Source organism: Schistocerca cancellata, chromosome 6, assembly GCF_023864275.1.
Source record: "Schistocerca cancellata isolate TAMUIC-IGC-003103 chromosome 6, iqSchCanc2.1, whole genome shotgun sequence".
Lineage (NCBI taxonomy): Eukaryota > Metazoa > Arthropoda > Insecta > Orthoptera > Acrididae > Schistocerca > Schistocerca cancellata.
Window position 1 is genome coordinate 51,009,811 of NC_064631.1, and position 19,008 is coordinate 51,028,818.

At 45.6% G+C, this 19,008-nt stretch overlaps 1 protein-coding gene across 4 annotated transcripts in view; it reads right to left on the minus strand.

Annotated features, from left to right (window-relative positions):
• Positions 1-19,008, minus strand: part of LOC126191140 (inactive dipeptidyl peptidase 10) — a 1,759,372-nt gene that overhangs the window by 135,708 nt on the left and 1,604,656 nt on the right. For all 4 annotated transcript variants that reach the window (XM_049931893.1, XM_049931895.1, XM_049931894.1 and 1 more), the window contains exon 13: positions 8,979-9,195. In XM_049931893.1, the coding sequence (XP_049787850.1) occupies positions 8,979-9,195 (217 nt within the window). The remainder of the gene's footprint in view (positions 1-8,978; positions 9,196-19,008) is intronic.

The following is a 19,008-nucleotide window of genomic DNA, read 5'->3' on the forward strand; positions in this document are numbered from 1 at the left end:
ACTAAGAAAAACATTGTAAAGATTGTAGAACAGTTAGTTTCAGATGACATATGACAGAGGTGAAGTGCAGATTTGAAAGAAAAATTGGGGAAAGCTTGCGAGAGGAGCAGTTAGGATCCAGGAAAGGAAAAAGAACACGAGATGGATACTGGAGTACGATGGGAGCAACAGTGCTAGAAATTAATAGAGTTGTGTGCATCACCTACGTGATCAGGGAAAGTTTGTTGACAGAGATGAATGGGTATCCCGCTGAAAGAAGCAGCTGGAGACCAGAAGGACAGAAGACTGATAAACGAAGTGTAAGCAGGATGAGGAAACTGATGAGCTGGGCATTCAATGAAATGCTCGCCAACGGTGTAGTTTGTCAGCAACACATGGGCAGGTAACTATGCCTTGGGCTGTTTACGTCGTCTAAGTACAGCTATGCAAATAAACTACAGGCCATTGCTACACCACGAAGATGACGTGCTACAGACGCGAAATTTAACCGACAGGAAGAAGATGCTGTGATATTCAAATGATTAGCTTTTCTGAGCATTCACGAAAGGTTGGCGCCGGTGGCGACACCTACAGCGTGCTGACATGAGGAAAGTTTCCAACCGATTTCTCATACATAAACAGCAGTTGACTGGCGTTGCCTGGTGAAACATTATTGGGATGCCTCGTCTAAGGGGGAGAAATGCGTACCATCACGTTTCCGATCGGATTGTAGTCTATCGCTATTGCGGTTTATCGTATAGCGACATTGCTGCTCGTGTTGGTCGAGATCCAATGACTGTTAGCAGAATATGGAATCGGTGGGTTTAGGAGGGTAGTACGGAACGCCATACTGGATCCCAACGGCCTCGTATCACTAGCACTCGAGATGACAGGCATCTTATCCGCATGGCTGTAACGGATCGTGCAGCCAAGTCTCGATCCCTGAGTCAATAGATGAGGACGTTTGCAAGACAACAACCATCTGCACCAACAGTTCGACGACGTTTGCAGTAGCACGGACTATCTGCTCAAATACCATGGCTGCGGTTACCCTTGACGCTGCATCACAGACAGGAGCGCCTGCGATGGTGTATTCAACGACGAACCTGGGTGCAAGAATGGAAAAATGTCATTTTTTCGGATGAATCCAGATTTTGTTTACAGCATCATTGGAAGCGTGTACTCGTCATCGCCATACTGGCGTATCACCCTGCGTGATGGTATAGGCTGCCATTGGTTACACGTCTCGGTCACCTCTTGTTCGCATTGACGGCACTTTAAACAGTGGACGTTATATTTCAGATGTGTTACGACCCGTGGCTCTACCCTTCATTCGATCTCTGCGAAACCCTACATTTCAGCAGGATAATGCACGACCGCATGTTGTAGGTCCTGTACGGGCCTTTCTGGATACAGAAAATGTTCGACTGCTGCCCTGGCCAGCACATTCTCCAGATCTCACACCAACTAAAAACATCTGGTCAATGGTGGCCGAGCAACTGGCTCGTCACAATACGCCAGTCACTACTCTCGATGAACTGTGGTATCGCGTTGAAGCTGCATGGGCAGTTGTACCTGTACACGCCATCCAAACTCTGTTTGACTCAATGCCCAGGCGTATAAAGGCCGTTATTACAGCCAGAGGTGGTTGTTCTGGATGCTGATTTCTCAGGATCTGTGCACCCAAACTGCGTGAAAATGTAATCGCATGTCAGTTCTAGTATAATATATTTGTCCAATTAATACCCGTTTATCATCTGCATTTCTTCTTGGTGTAGCAATTTTAATGGCCAGTAGTGTATCTACACTCCTGGAAATTGAAATAAGAACACAGTGAATTCATTGTCCCAGGAAGGGGAAACTTTATTGACACATTCCTGGGGTCAGATACATCACATGATCACACTGACAGAACCACAGGCACATAGACACAGGCAACAGAGCATGCACAATGTCGGCACTAGTACAGTGTATATCCACCTTTCGCAGCAATGCAGGCTGCTATTCTCCCATGGAGACGATCGTAGAGATGCTGGATGTAGTCCTGTGGAACGGCTTGCCATGCCATTTCCACCTGGCGCCTCAGTTGGACCAGCGTTCGTGCTGGACGTGCAGACCGCGTGAGACGACGCTTCATCCAGTCCCAAACATGCTCAATGGGGGACAGATCCGGAGATCTTGCTGGCCAGGGTAGTTGACTTACACCTTCTAGAGCACGTTGGGTGGCACGGGATACATGCGGACGTGCATTGTCCTGTTGGAACAGCAAGTTCCCTTGCCGGTCTAGGAATGGTAGAACGATGGGTTCGATGACGGTTTGGATGTACCGTGCACTATTCAGTGTCCCCTCGACGATCACCAGTGGTGTACGGCCAGTGTAGGAGATCGCTCCCCACACCATGATGCCGGGTGTTGGCCCTGTGTGCCTCGGTCGTATGCAGTCCTGATTGTGGCGCTCACCTGCACGGCGCCAAACACGCATACGACCATCATTGGCACCAAGGCAGAAGCGACTCTCATCGCTGAAGACGACACGTCTCCATTCGTCCCTCCATTCACGCCTGTCGCGACACCACTGGAGGCGGGCTGCACGATGTTGGGGCGTGAGCGGAAGACGGCCTAACGTTGTGCGGGACCGTAGCCCAGCTTCATGGAGACGGTTGTGAATGGTCCTCGCCGATACCCCAGGAGCAACAGTGTCCCTAATTTGCTGGGAAGTGGCGGTGCGGTCCCCTACGGCACTGTGTAGGATCCTACGGTCTTGGCGTGCATCCGTGCGTCGCTGCGGTCCGGTCCCAGGTCGACGGGCACGTGCACCTTCCACCGACCACTGGCGACAACATCGATGTACTGTGGAGACCTCACGCCCCACGTGTTGAGCAATTCGGCGGTACGTCCACCCGGCCTCCCGCATGCCCACTATACGCCCTCGCTCAAAGTCCGTCAACTGCACATACGGTTCACGTCCACGCTGTCGTGGCATGCTACCAGTGTTAAAGACTGCGATGGAGCTCCGTATGCCACGGCAAACTGGCTGACACTGACGGCGGCGGTGCACAAATGCTGCGCAGCTAGCGCCATTCGACGGCCAACACCACGGTTCCTGGTGTGTCCTCTGTGCCGTGCGTGTGATCATTGCTTGTACAGCCCTCTCGCAGTGTCCGGAGCAAGTATGGTGGGTCTGACACACCGGTGTCAATGTGTTCTTTTTTCCATTTCCAGGAGTGTATGTTGAAATTTCCATATGACCACTAGTTAAAGAGCTAGGCGCGCCGATGTCTGCAATACATGTGAACATTTTTTTCAGTACACTAAGCTAACGTTTTGGAGAAAAACATTGTTTCCCACATTTTTGATTGTACTAAGCCAAACAATCATTTTCATGCAAGTGCTCGTCAACGTGCTAGCACATTTTCATAAATCGGAGGTATAATTTCACTCGACACAACAGAATGCTACTACATAACGCATATAATTTTACACATTCTATCATTACTAAAGCGTAATCACAAGTAAGTAAACACTATGTTGCCCACAACTGATGGAAAAGCAGTACCGTATGGCAGAAGTTACTTAAAAGGATGGACTGTTGCTACTGAGATAAAAACAGCTGGATAAAATATGTGTAAGGCTGTTTATTTATTTGATGTAATGTGTCAGTATTGCTGTATGAGGATGGCGACATGATCTAGGAAACGTGTCGTCGTAACGTGAGTACCATAATAAACATTGCACCTGATGCTAACTAAAATGGCTTAAAAGAATCACTCGTTCTCAGGCGACTGCCACTGCCAAGGGAACGTCGGACTGGTCATCATTAAAAAAAATTCTAAATTGTTATTTTATGTTCCTAATTATTTAATCTGCAAGTTACGCGCAATGGAAGTAAAAGATTACAAAAAGTCAAATCGGAAAAGAAACATAGCGAGATGCATCAGAAGCAACGAGACGCAGCTCTCAGTAATAGGTCACAGTAGAGAGATTCGTACAACGGTAAGACTACGTCTACAGATGAACAACTTAGATATGAGAGAGTTGCAGAGCGAAGACACCAAGTTAGGGAGAAGCATCGCATGCAAAGAGAATAACATCTGCCGAAACCAACACACTGGTCGAGCGACTGACCTCGATGACGACACCTTACTCATAACTGCGGCGTGGATATCATTAAAGTGCCCGGTGACGTGGACACTACGGTATTGAGTTTATCGTGATCATTGGTCGACAACTTCAGCATCAACATGAAGAGCAAAGTGAGAACCATGTTTTAATTTCCGGTGCAACCCGTAAGAAATCCTCCTTGAAGACGCGGCTAAAAAATTTGAAAAAAAAAAAAAAACAGCGTTGTGTTGTCACATTTGATCAGTCTCCCTCCAGACAGCGTGCTAACGGTTTACACTGTACCACGTACGGTACCCACTTCTGACGAAATGCTGTTTGAGCTGTGGAATCCGATTTCAGCCATGCCAGTCAACATACACTGAAGAGCCAAAGAATCTGGCACACAGAACTAATATCGTGAAGCGCCCCCGCGAGCACGCAGAAGTGCCGCAACACGACGTGGCATGGACTCGACTATTATCCGAATTTGTGCTGGAGAGAACAGACACCATGCATCCTGCAGGGCTGTCCATAAATCCGCAAGAGTACGAGGTGATGGAGATCTCTTCTGAACAGCACGTCGCAAGGCATCCCATATATGCTCAACATGTTCATGTCTGGTGAGTTTGGTGGCATCGGAAGTGTTTAAACTCAGACGAGTGTTCCTGGAGCCACTCTGTAGCAATTCTGGACGTGTAGGGTATCGCATTGGCCTGATGGAATTTCCCAAGCCCGTCGGAAAGCACAATGGACGTGAATGGATGCTGGTGATCAGTCGGGATCCTTACGTACGGGTCACCTGTCAGAGTCGTATCTAGGCGTATCAGGGGTCCCATATCACTCCAGCTGCACACGCCTCATACCATTACAGAGCCTCGCTCAGGTTGAACAGTCCCGTGCTGACATGCAGGGTCCATAGATTCACGAGGTTGTCTCCATATCCGTACTCGTCCATCCACTCGATACAATTTTAAACGACATTCGTCCGACCAGGCAACATGTTTCCAGTCATCAACAGTCCAATGTAGGTGTTGATGGGGACATTCGTCCGACCAGGCAACATGTTTCCAGTCATCAACAGTCCAATGTAGGTGTTGATGGGGACATTCGTCCGACCAGGCAACATGTTTCCAGTCATCAACAGTCCAATGTAGGTGTTGATGAGGACATTCGTCCGACCAGACAACATGTTTCCAGTCATCAACAGTCCAATGTAGGTGTTCATGGGGACTCTCGTCCGACCAGGCAACATGTTTCCAGTCATCAACAATCCAATGTAGGTGTTGATGGGGACACTCGTCCGACCAGGCAACATGTTTCCAGTCATCAACAGTCCAATGTAGGTGTTGATGGGCCCAGGCGAGCTTTGTGTTGTGCAGTCATCAATGGTACACGAGTGGGCCTTCGGCTCCGAAAGCCCATATCGATGATGTTTCGTTGAATGGTTTGCACACTGACACTTATTGGTGACGCACCATTGAAATCTGCAGCGATTTGCGGAAGGGTTGCACTTCTATCACGTTGAACGATTCTCTTTAGTCGTCATTGTTCCCGTTCTCGCAGGATCTTCTCCCGGCCGCAGTGATGTAGGAGATTTGATGTTTTACCGGATACCTGGTATTCACGGTAATTTGTGAAACGGTCGTAGAGGAAAATACTCACTTCGTCGCTGCCTCGGAGATGCTGTGTCTCATTGCTCGTGCGCCGACTATAATACCACTTTCAAACTAACTTAAATGTTGATAACCTGTCATTGTAGCAGCAGTAGCCGATCTAACAACTGCACCAGACACTTGTTGTCTTATATAGGTGTTGCCGACCGCAGCACCGTTTTCCGCCCTTTACACACCCCTGTGTTTGAATACGTATGCCTGTACCAGTTTATTTGGCGCTTCAGTGTATAATGCTACACGATGGGGAGCGTTGCTGAGGTAGGCTCTAGGGCAGAGAAGGAAATGCAGAGGTGACAATTTACAACACATGTAGCGAAAAGCTTATCATTGCCCCTCCGATTTTGAGAACTTGGATATATTTTTTAGCTCTTTCTGTGAATTGTAGTGGGACGAAATTGAAGCGTCACTCATCCACCAGTGTCAGCCCAGTTTGCAGGTGAACATAAGTTTAATTTAGTTTTTGTTTATGTATTTTTGTAATATTTTGTAATGGTTGTGAATTGCCTAAAGTTTTGTATTTTTTTTTATGTTTCATGTACGGAGAGGACGGCGCAACGAACGGAGACAGCATCTTCGCTGCCGTGACCAGAGAGAAAATTGCTGGCCACTATACGTCGCGGGTCGACAGCCAAAGAGCAACAGAAGATCCTGGAACCGAGTTGTTGCGTCGTGCTTCTAAAAATTGATAAATGAAAATATGTAATTTTTATGTACAACAATGATATCGTAGGAAGTTTAATCTTATTGAAAATGTTAGTCCTATCTCGTCAAGGCTCAGGTTCACGTCTGTATGTAGGAAGATAATAAACTGGTGGATGCTATTAAAGTTGAAATACGTGTTCTGAGGATTAATTTATGAAGAATTATGTGAATGAATTAATAATATATTTGACGAGATTATTGAATTTTGACAGTGTACATCGCGACTTTGAGTCTCAAAGTTTATTTAATGTGGTTCTAATATCGATTAAATCAAGATAAAGTGTATCAATATAATTTCTGAGGAGAAACAAACGACGTCAAAAATTGAAAAAGTTCACGCAAACCAATTGGCCCGAGTGACGTAATTCTGTGCATACGACTCAAATGATGTTTTACAGTTTCGTTCAAGAACCATTCTGAGACAATTTAAAGAGAATATAAATAATTTTGAAGTGGGTTGTAACTGACGTAGGTGACGAAGTCTGCACATGGTCATATGTCGAAAGAAAATCATTTATAAGAAACTTACGTCGTTACACTACAGAATGTAAACAGGCGCCTGGAAATTGCCTAAGATCGAAATTGTACAATCCTACGGAAATAACTTAAAAGTTAACAGCTCGAGGCATTATAGAGTCATTCAAAGAATTAATCGCAACTGTGGACCCAAGATTAAAGAGAATACACTTTGAAATTAGACTTTGAAATAAAGGCTAGTGAACTGACGTTCATGAAAGAGATCGACGCTGAGTACTCAACATGACCATGAGGATATTTTGCATCTGGGATAGAGATAGTATCTACAATATGTTTCGTATTTAACCCATTGTTAATAGAGCTAAGTTTCCATTGTAGAACACCGTTACGAGAGAAATAGAGGTCTCTGAAAGGTTAGATAATTTACTATGAGAAGAAAGAGAGACTGAAAGAAATGTGTTAGATAGAATTATAAATTATGTTATTTTGTTTAAAAGCGTAAAGCAGTAACAGATACGAAGGGCAATTTTTTCTCAAGCTCCGAGAGACCGCGAACTTAAAACCACAGCGAAAATCCGGTGTAAAATTGCGCAAAAATGTCTCTAGTATGGCCGTCTACCGCGTGACGTCGCACTTTTCAGTTCTGAGCGCACAGTTAACACGTAAAGATGACTAGAAAATAGCGTCTCATGCCAGGTGCGACGTGCCTGCTGAAAGCTTTCGCCTGGTTTCATACACCCCGCATGACATAACTGTGCGTTTTCATCTTCATGACAGTCGTTGCCTGCACGCTGCAGAGGCAACGAAGAGACACCTGCAGCGTTTCCGATGGGAAGTGTTTTAACACCCAGCGTATAGCCCGAACTTGGCTCCCTCTGATTTTAATATCTTCATTCACATGTAGCTCGTGGTTTGAGGACAACATTTGGGCACACACAACAAGCTGTGGAGCAGGGTAGTGAATTAGCGGAAATCACAGGCTGCTGCCGTCTATGACGAGGGTACTGGAAAGTTGGTACCACTCTGTGGTGAATGTCCAAGTCGGTGCGGAGACTATGTAGAGAAATAGCTGGAAGGTGTAGCTAAATTTTGCAGACAAAATATTTTTGATTTTCATTTGGTTTCTGTTTCGCAACCGATCGCAGGTTGAAAAAAAAATAGTCTTTGTAGTGCATGTGGTAGTGCAAAGTTCAGTTTTACTGCTAAGCGTACTAGAAAGTTTTTAAGGGGAGTAGGACGTCAAACAGGCCGACTTGGAGCAGGAGAGGCACTACAGGACATTTTATTTTTTACTGTCTATACTTTTACAAATAAATTCATAAAACTTAGTCAGCATGACCAGGAAGGATTCGGGATTCACACTCATAGCAGTGGAAGTGCAAAAACATAACAAAATATTTTTTTTTAGATATGAAATTTCATCATTTTTTTCACTTACTGTTGGCTGCATTTGTTGCTATAGGTACATTTTTCTTCACAAGTAAGAGAGATTCTTTGATGAATTTTGCACAGCTTGCAAACCATACATACAGGTATATGAAACTCTAGAATTTTCCAAAACTATTAAAAACTGTGGTAAAAATTGAGATAATAAACTACGAAATTTCATTTTTTTCTAAACACATATTTTAAAAACGTAAGAACATTCATCTTTTCATAAATGAAATAGATTCTAGAGTTTCAGACACCTGTAAGTATGGTTTGTATGCTGTGCAAAATTCATCGAACAGTCTCTCTTACTTATGAAGAAAAAAATACCTATAGCAACAAATGCAGCCAATAACAAGTGAAAAAATGATGAAATTTCAGATGTAAAAAAAATTATTTTGTTATGTTTTCGAACTTCCGCTGCTACGAGTGTGAATCCTGAATCCTTCCTGGTCACGCTGACAAAGTTTTATGAATTTATTTGTAAAAGTATAGACAGTGGAAATTAAAATGTCCTGTGGTGGCTGTCCTGCTCCAAGTCGGCCCGTTTGACGTCCTACCCCCCTTAAAGCGAGCCTGCTGTGGGGTCCCTCCGTGTAGCACGCATGCGGAACTGACCTGCAGCACGTAGAAGCGCTGTCCGTGGCCGCCGGGGGCGAAGGCGGCGGAGAAGTGGGAGCAATTGGCGTACCAGTAGCGCGAGCTCCAGAGCGGGCCGCTGGGGTCGCACGTGACACACTGCGGCTCGAGGCGGCGCGGGTCGTCCGTGGACGGGTCGGGCACCACGTACAGGTGCTGCTGGCCCGGCCGCGAGTCGTGCGTGCCCAGGTAGTACCTGCGACAGGGCAGTGGCTGCAGCTGCGACTGGCGCCGCTGGTCGTAGCTACTGGAACGTAGCACGGCCCCAGCTATAAGCTACGCTCCTATGGAGCTGCAAGCCCGGGCCATTTATGCGTGGGGACCTATATCCTCATCCTTTTCCCACATCTCCTCCTTTTCCTCGAACACATCCATATCCTGTACATCAACCGCCGTCTCGTTCCCCCTAACCCCCTGATGTCTCCTTTCCTCTTCACACCCTGCTTCTACTGTTGTGTCCCAACCTCTCTCCATCTTTACACCCTCCACCTTCGCTACCAAAGAAACTTCCAGCGTCTACCCACCTTGGATGATGTGCTTCGCCCCAGTATTTATACTCCCTTCCATTTCTGACCCTCCTCTTCCTTTCCCTTCCTCCCTAGGGCTTCCTCTCCTTCCTTCCCCTCCTTTCCCAGTCCTTGCTCTCCTTCCTGGCTTGCTCCATCCTCCACACCTTTCCCACCTTGTCGCTTTTCTCTCTCCCTCCTCTCCGACCTCTCCTCACTTCGCAGGTCATTCCAATTTTAATCCAGTTACTCTGTATCGTGTTTTGGTTCAAAAGTGGCTCTGAGCACTATGGGAGTAACTCTGAGGTCATCAGTCCCCTAGAATGTAGAACTACTTAAACCTAACTAACCTAAGGACATCACACACATCCATGCCCGAGGCAGGAATCGAACCTGCAACTGTAGCGGTCGCGCGGTTCCAGACTGTAGCGCCTAGAACCGCTCGACCAACTCACCAAGCGGTGTTTTGGTGCTCACCGTGTATGTTACATAAGTGCTGTGTGCGTTCAGTGTAGTCATCGCTTACTGTGAACGCCATTTTTAATTGTGTTATTCGTGCCGCCAGTGTTTATGTGCCATGTCATTATCGATTGTCATTTTAATCATTATCTGGATTTTTTGTAAACGTGACTCATAAAATTACCCCTCTCCATTTTTTATATATTTTAACTCCAATTGTTTCCCCTTCTCACATGTAACCTTCATCTTTTATCCCCGTATTTTATGTATGTAGCGTTCTCCCATGATATTTTTTATAGTCTCTTGGCTGAAGAGCGGCGAACTGTGCCGCTGCCAGCCCACCCGTTCCCACACAGGGCAGGAGTATGAAATAACAATCAACGAAAGAAAATAGTACGTGCAACATATGCTCATCAAGACAAACCCCTCTAAAGCTCTGGCACCAATTATATTCCTCCTCGATGATTTCTATCTCATTATTTACGACTGTCCTATCCAGTAAAAGTAGTGTAAACGTAAAATCCGTGGCAAAAGCCCATGAAAGAGCCATTGGCCTGATTGTAACTAGTGTACAGACCTTCGTTGTCGCACCACTAGGGGCAGGATGGTGGGCCCATGGCCGTGCCTCCTTCTGTCTGCATGAAAGATTTTCACTACTTATTTGGTATCAGGCTTAATGGACTCGAGGCTGCGGCTGCCCTGAAGGGGCTGGGATGAGGAAAAATGCCCGCCTCATCCAGAATTGGTTCTGGGACTTCCAGTTGTAGTCCACTACCTGCTAGACCAACACAGTCACATCAGATTAACTGATACACTAAAATATCTTAGACTAATTTTTGAGTGCCAACTAACATGGAAACCTCATCTAGTAACCAACTAACAAAAAGCTCACAGTATATTAAAACCACTGAATCCAGTAGCTGGCCTCTACAGCTACAAAACCTTGATCTGACCCATCCCCCCCCCCCCCCCCCCATGCAAGTGTAACATACCCAGTCCAGATCTTTGGAAGTCAAGCCCACCACATTGCTTTCTGCCTCCCTGTACCTTCCCCACAGGGATTCTTTACCGTCTCATTAAATTCCCACCCCTCCTGACACTGAATGCCTGTTCCATGCTCAAACTCGACCCCAAAAATACTACCGTCTTCCCTCTTATGTCCATTCCCAATATACCGACACTTGCAGAGGAAGTGGTGGTGATGTTAGTGGAGTTCAGAAAGGGCCACTCGACAGTCGACAACATCTGTGTGCTTCAACAGCTGATCGACAAGATGCAGAAATACGGCGAAAACCTGCACATCCACTTAATAGATTTTAAGAGGGCGTGACAGGATCCACTAGGAGAGCCTGGTGAATTGCCTAACCGAGGTTGGAATACCCAAGAAATTCGTCAGACTAGTTCGAGTTTCTCTCACTGATTTCAAAGGCAAAGTGGCGCTCTGGTAACTAGTCACGCAGACTTTTACATAAAGCAGGGTTGACACAAGGAGATGGTGTGTCACCAATATTGTTCAACCTGGCTATTGATAAGAAAATCTCGGTAGTCGGATCCGGAACATATAAAAGGGTTCATAATTTTAAATATCTGTCGGTGATATTCTCAGATCACACAGAAACCAAAGCGAGGACCAAACCGCAAAACGATCGTGCTTCAGTCTGAGTCAACTGTTGTAATCGCGCAGTGGCGGAAACAGTACTCCTCAAAGAAAAGCTAACAGTTCTGGTGACTATGAACCTCCACCGGAAAAGAAATACCATACTGTTAGTATTTTTACAAAATTTTCGGGAGAACTTCTTGAGTATAATTATGGTGATTATCATGCACCTCCACTGAAGAGACATCCACCTATAAAAAGCACATCGAAGTAATATTTGATTATCTAGAGAAAAGAAGACGTAATGAACATTCATTTCGGGGGAAAAAGGCAGTCAAAGAACTCGAAATAAAACAACACATTCTACCCTAATTTCACACAGCGCTGAATGAAAGAAAATGTGTCATTACTGGAACCTGAACTTTTGGGCAAAAAGGAATAGAAACTGGGCACTAAATATACTCAGTTTTCATAGCACGTCTCAAGAAAAAACGCAGAATGTGCCGTAGACACATCTCTGTCATCATGACAGCCAATGATGTACAGACAAAAGTATTCGCCAGCGTGGGGCCCGTTTTGTCGTAGAAGTAAATTAGAAAACCGTGGGTTTCAGGATACAGCCACACTGCATTTCGTACACTGATCAAGGTGGATTTGAACATGAGCTAGCTGCTGGTGCGACACTACCCAAAAAAGGCGAAAAATCAACCATTTCGTTGATTCAGTCTGCACAAAATAGAACTCATCATTACGCAGTAGCTGTTGCGCTTTTAGTGAGTGGACATCTAAGAATAAAACTTCATACTTGTTTTCAAGAAAATACTATCGGCCCGAAATCTAAAGAGGCTATTGAAGACAGTCTTCTAGGAAGCACACATCTGAAGGCTAGTAAAAGTGCGAAAATGGCAAAACACCATTTAAAATCACTTTTAGTGAATGGGATGCATGATGACTGTGCCAAAAACAACAAAATACATGCAGCCTTTGGAGGTATATATTTCTTCCGACAATATGACATATGAGCATGAAAGATAACAGACTCTGTAAGGACTCTCTGCATTGACATTGACACTCGAAATATGGAAATAGTATTTTCATAATTAAAACGCATTCTATTGTTCACAACCTGCTGTATACTATGCTTCAATATTCCTGGCAAGTGGCTGCGTACAGTTCTCCCGCACGTGTTGCTGAATTCAAAAATGTGATTCATGTAGCATTCGATTTTGCCGCTCAAGATTGTAATTCTGGTGACTGGTCAGATACTGCTTTCGCCAGATGTGCCTACTGTGACTCTGGATATTGTTTCATGCATTTTGTTGAGGAACCTCAAGTATATTTTTAAGTCCGTTAGTGGTCTAACGAAGAGTAACGCAATTCGCAATACATTTCTCAGACAGTATATACGTATACCACTGGCTGTTTCTGAAATGAGTGTACCAATGTATGACGCATGGTTTTGGAGATATGACCTTATAAACATTGAGCTGCTTGGAAATTAAACTGCAGGGCACAATTCGCTAGAGGTACGGGTGAAATATGTGTAGAAATATGTATAAGATGTGTTAAATACACTGATTAGCCATACCATTATGACCACCTGCCTCATAGCTTGCTAGTCTGTCTTTGGAATGAAATACATCACTGATTCTGCTTGTAAGGGACCCGACAGATTGTTGGTAGGTTTGTGGAGATATGCAGCATTACATGTCTATGCACAGGGACAGGTAATTCGCGTAAATAACGGGCCGCTGATTTGCATATGCGATGATGGGACCGAATAGCGACCCAGATGGATTGAATAGGATTTACATCAGGCGAATCTGGTCGCGGAGACATCAACGTGAATTCACTATAATGCTCCTCAGACCACTGTAGCACGGTTCTGGCTCCGAGCCGCGGACAACTATACTGCCGAAAGGTGACATCGCCTGCGGGGAAGATATTAAGCATGAAGGGATTCTGGTGGTTCGCAGCTGTCAGCGTGTCTTCGACTACTACCACAGGCCCCATACAAGTGCGGGAGAGTGTCTCCCAGGGCATAATATTGCTCGCGCGACTCTGAGTAAGTGGCACGCTGCACGTTTCGAGTCTCCGTTCACTTCGATGACGGCATTTGTGGCGACGACCAGCGACCTTGTGTAGCACCCGAAAAGCCGACACGTTCCCATTGATCAACGGTCGAGTCCGGATGGCCCCGTGCCCACTGAAACAGTAACTGACGTCGTTGGATCAACACCTGAACTCGTAGGGGTAGTCTGCTCCGGAGCTCCATGTTCAACAATGTACGATGGGCGGTGTGCTTCGAAACACTTGTGCGTGCACCAACCTTGTGCTCTTCCGGAAGAGATGCCACAGATCGCCATCTATCCTACTCTACAGAGTAGACAAGCCTCCAAATCCCGCGTTCTGTGATGAGTCGTGGACGTCCAAACATTTAGCTCCTAGCAGCAGGTTCCCCGTCCTTCTACCTCTTTCCGTCGGCGCTAAAGACAGTAGCACGTGATAATTCGACCAGATTCGCCTTTTTGGAGGCTCTGCGTAGTAATAATCTGCCCTTTGTCAGAGTCGCTAGTCTCAATGGATTCCACCATTTGCAGCCCATATCTTCGCTAGGGTGATACTGCGTCCGTGTCTGTTTCGCTAACATACTTTTGTTACCGTGTCACATGCCCGCAACTTCACCAGGCGGCATCCAACGTTGCGGTGGGCAGTGGTCATAGTGTTTTGGCTGATCAGTGTATGTGTGTCATGTGCGTACGCTGCCAAAGTCATGGGAAAAAAACTCTTCCTTAACACCTGGATCGATTTCAACAAAACGTGGTGCTCATATTACTCACTATCTGGAAAGAAATACTGTGGGAGTAAGAACTAGCAACGTCCTATTGGGGTGGGGGTGATAACGTGGAGAGAGAAGGGGGCAGGAGGAGATGGGCAGAAAAGGGGAAGAGAAGGGGATGGAAACAGAGAGGGGGCAGAACGAGATGGATAAAGAGAGGGGGGAGCAGGGAGGAGGAGATGAAGAGATGGAAAGAAACAGATGGACAGATGGGGAGGAGCTTATGGACAGGGAGAGGGGTGGAAGGAGATGGATGGGGAAAGGGGGGGCGAGAAGATGGACAGAGAGAGGGGAGTGAAGAGACGATCAGAAGGTGTAGGAGGAGACGGTCAGAAAGAGGAGGAAGGAGGAGATGAACGAATAGATTAGAATGAGTAATACATGGGGAACACTGGGTACTCAGCTAGTATTTTTAATTAAGAGAGAATATGACTTTCTTATGTATGTCAGTGTAATCTTGAGGTGAAGGTGGGAAAGGAAGAGATGTTTCAAAATCCTGAAGAACTGATGATTAAAAATCGTATGCACTCCAATTAATGTGTTCAAAACTGTTGTATTACACCCACTGGACACCGCAGGATAGTGCTAAAATACGGATCCATAACTGGTCGAATATTGTCACATTACGACGTTTTCGAGACTAGGAATGGATAGAAAACTTCCTGATGAGTAAAGACATGTGCTTGATCTTGTGCATAGACTTAGTGAAGTTTTGTCACCAACCATTGATTTTTTACTCGAGCTTTTGCCACCAAAAGCGAGAGGCGGTATAGCAAGTTATAAACCAGCTAGCTACGTAGAATGTGTGGTTGATGCCAAGCAAATTGATTTTAGAAATACAAGAAATACACTCATGAGCGCAAATGTTATGAGAGCTGCCCACCGGGAGGCTGGATAGTGACGTTGTAATTGCAAGCGCGGTAGGGAAAGCACATATGGCAACTGAGTATGGTGCTGGTGCAAGCACAAGTGTTTCTGAACACGTAGTTCAGTGTACATTGTTGATAATGGGTTTCCGCAGTAGACGATCCCTGTGTGTCCGAATGTTGACCAAAAGACATCGTCAGTTACGACTACCGAGCGAGGTGGCGCAGTGGTTAGCACACTGGACTCGCATTCGGGAGGACGACGGTTCAATCCCGCGTCCGGCCATCCTGATTTAGGTTTTCCGTGATTTCCCTAAAATCGCTCCAGGCAAATGCCGGGACGGTTCCTTTGAAAGGGCACGGCCGACTTCCTTCCTCATCCTTCCCTAATCCGATGAGACCGATGACCTCGCTGTCTGGTCTCTTTCCCCAAACAACCCAACCCCAGTTACGACTGCAGTGGACACGGGGTCGTCGACATAGGAGCGTGTATCAATGGAAACGTCTCATCTGACTGGATGAATCACGTTGCTTTTTTTTACACCAATTTGTGTCCGGATACGCCGTGATCAAGGCGAAACTTGCACTGCTGCGCGGACGCAGACTCATGGAAGCAGTAGTAGGGTATCCACCTGGGCTTCGATGGGACCCGTGGTAGTAACAGAAAGCAACATGACAGCTGTGAGCTACGTGGACATTAATTGGGACCATCTGCAACGTTTCATATTTGATGTCTTTCCCCACGGCGAGGATCTCTTCCATCATAATAACTATTCATTTCACAGGGCCAGAATCGTCCTACAGTGGTTTGAGGAACGTGATATTGAACTCATGTTGTCTTGGACTCCAAATCCGCGAAATTTGAGCCAAACCACCCACAGATCACTGCCCACTAATTTACGGGAATTGGTGTGCAGACGCCAGGAGCCACGTACCCCCGGAAACTTACCACCGACCTGCCACACTCTAATGAGGTCATCGTGGTGTTTTGGCTCATCAGCGAACATCAGCATTCATTTCTCTTTCCATTACAGAAATTAAAAACTGCGCCTTTCATCAATTAAATATAGGTACTTCTTCTTCTGCTTCACTCTAAACCAAATTACTTCCTTCATATTAACCAACATTTTAAAAAACAACGAGCCATAGCTGAAATGCGGTAGAGAGTTTATATGGAGCCGAAAACTAATTGTGCAAACGGATCTCTTGCAGCCAGAACCGAATTTCTAAATTTAGATATTAGGGTGTTACCAGGGTCGTACGTAGGACGTGACGAGATAGACCCCCGGTAAGGGCGCAGGCAGCGATAGCGAGGAAAAACTGACCGAGAAAAAGATGATTTTTAGAAGTAAATGTAAGAGGTACGTGAGTTCACTTATCCTTGTGTTCCTATCTTTTGCTTACGAGAATAAGTTTTCCCTTAGTCTCCAGCTGTACACACCATGTAGGCCCTCCTCGTTTCTACAGTTTCATAAATAAACTGCTACTGCCAAGCAGACGCCTGTCTCTAACATGGTTGACATGGCGAAGTGCAGCTGCCATCTACACAGCTTGCTCATGTTCAACACCGGAGATCTTGGTGCAACTTTGCTACTGTATCGTAGAATCTCAAAGGTCAGGGAGCGAGTGCTGAAGTAAATATGATGTTTGACCGATGACTTCCATTTTTTGCCGATTTTTGCCGACTGCGGATTGGAAGGAGACGTGACAGTGGAGGAAACAAGCAAAAGACGATTTGGAGGGGATATGCAGTGTACCTGACCCTACGGTCAGGACTTCTGCTGCTTCTATGTTTTGGCTGATACGATCTGCTGTGTAAATAAAAATAATTCAGTACTAAACCCTTCGTGGCTGGTTAACAATATTTCGGAAAATTTTTAGTCTTCGTATCGGTAGACATATATACCGGGTGATAAAAAAGTCAGTATAAATTTGAAAACTGAATAAATCACGGAATAATGTAGATAGAGAGGTACAAATTGACACACATGCTTGGAATGACATGAGGTTTTATTAGAACAAAAAAAAATACAAACGTTCAAAAAATGTCCGACAGATGGCGCTTCATCTGATCAGAATAGCAATAATTAGCATAACAAAGTAAGACAAAGCAAAGATGATGTTCTTTACAAGAAATGCTCAAAATGTCCACCATCATTCGTCAACAACAGCTGTAGTCGAGGAATAATGTTGTGAACATCACTGTAAAGCATGTCCGGAGTTATGGTGAGGCATTAGCGTCGGATGTTGTCTTTCAGCATCCCTAGAGATGTCGGTCGATCACGATACACTTGCGACTTCAGGTGACCTCAAAGCCAATAATCGCACGGACTGAGGTCTGGGGACCTGGGAGGCCAAGCATGACGAAAGTGGCTGCTAAGCACACGATCATCACCAAACGACGCGCGCAAGAGATGTTTCACGCGTCTAGCAATATGGGGTGGAGCGCCATCCTGCATAAAAATCGTACGTTGCAGCAGGTGTTTATCAGCCAGGCTGGGGATGATGCGATTATGTAACATATCGGCGTACCTCCCACCCGTTACGGTAGCAGTTTTGCTCTCCAGCGCCATCTGTCGGACATTTTGTGAACTTAGTTTTTTTTTTGTTCTAATAAAACCCCATGTCATTTCAAGCATGTGTGTTAATGTTTACCTCTCTATCTACATTATCCCGTGGTTTATTAAGTTTTCAAATTTATACTTTTTTGATCACTCTGTACTTTCCTTATTCAATAAGTTGGGCCTTCGTGTGAAGCTGCCCATTCACAGCCCGAGCACTGTACCGACTCACTCGGTGACCCTTCCAATTGTGTGTGGAGAATGGCGACTGCTTGGCGGACCGTACATGCCTGCACTGACAGATTGTGGTATGGAAGGTAGCGGTCGCGGCCAGCAGGTAGAAGTTCGCTAGTGAAACCGACGCACCTGGACCACACACCCGACTGCAAACCTATCGCCCACACATAGGCGAACGGATAGGGGCAGGCCCGGTAAACGGACGAGTCGGCCGACTGATTTGCCTGCGTATGGGCATACTTTTTAGTATGCTTTGCTGTGATTCATTGGCTCCATTACTCAAGCATCTATATCTTAAGAACACTGGAAGATGGCGTTGCTGATGTATTACTTATTTTTGTGTTGTTCTAGTGCGAATTAAACTGACACACTCTAAAAAAAGCCTTCAATTTCTTTGTTCAGTATTGTGCTAATTCTTCTGTCATGTCTCATTACGTAGCCATTTTCGCAGTCCTTGGCAAATGTTGAAATGTGTGTGAAATCTTGTGGGACTTAACTGCTAGGGTCATCAGTCCCTAAGCTTACACACTACGTAACCTAAATTATCCTAAGGACAAACACACACACACCTATGCCCGAGGGAGGACTCCAACCTCCGCCGGGACCAGCCGCACAGTCCATGACTGCAGCGCCTTAGACCGCTCAGCTAATCCCGCGCGGCAGTGTGTTTCGACATGCAGAATTTTTGTTAAGTATAGTTTTAAGGGGCTCCGGAAAGGCTCAAAATCATGAAAAGTTCAATTTTTACTTTTTTGCGTTTTCTGAATCTGCAGACTATTACCTTTTAATATATATATAATTTATTCAATTCCGAAGACTACAACCATTTTTAAAAAATTTTTGAAATGTGTTCTACATGGGCGTGACCCACTGTGGCGCTGTTAAACTGCTGTCAAATGGTGTTATTATTAACGTCCGTGTTCATCAGGTACATTTTAGTGATG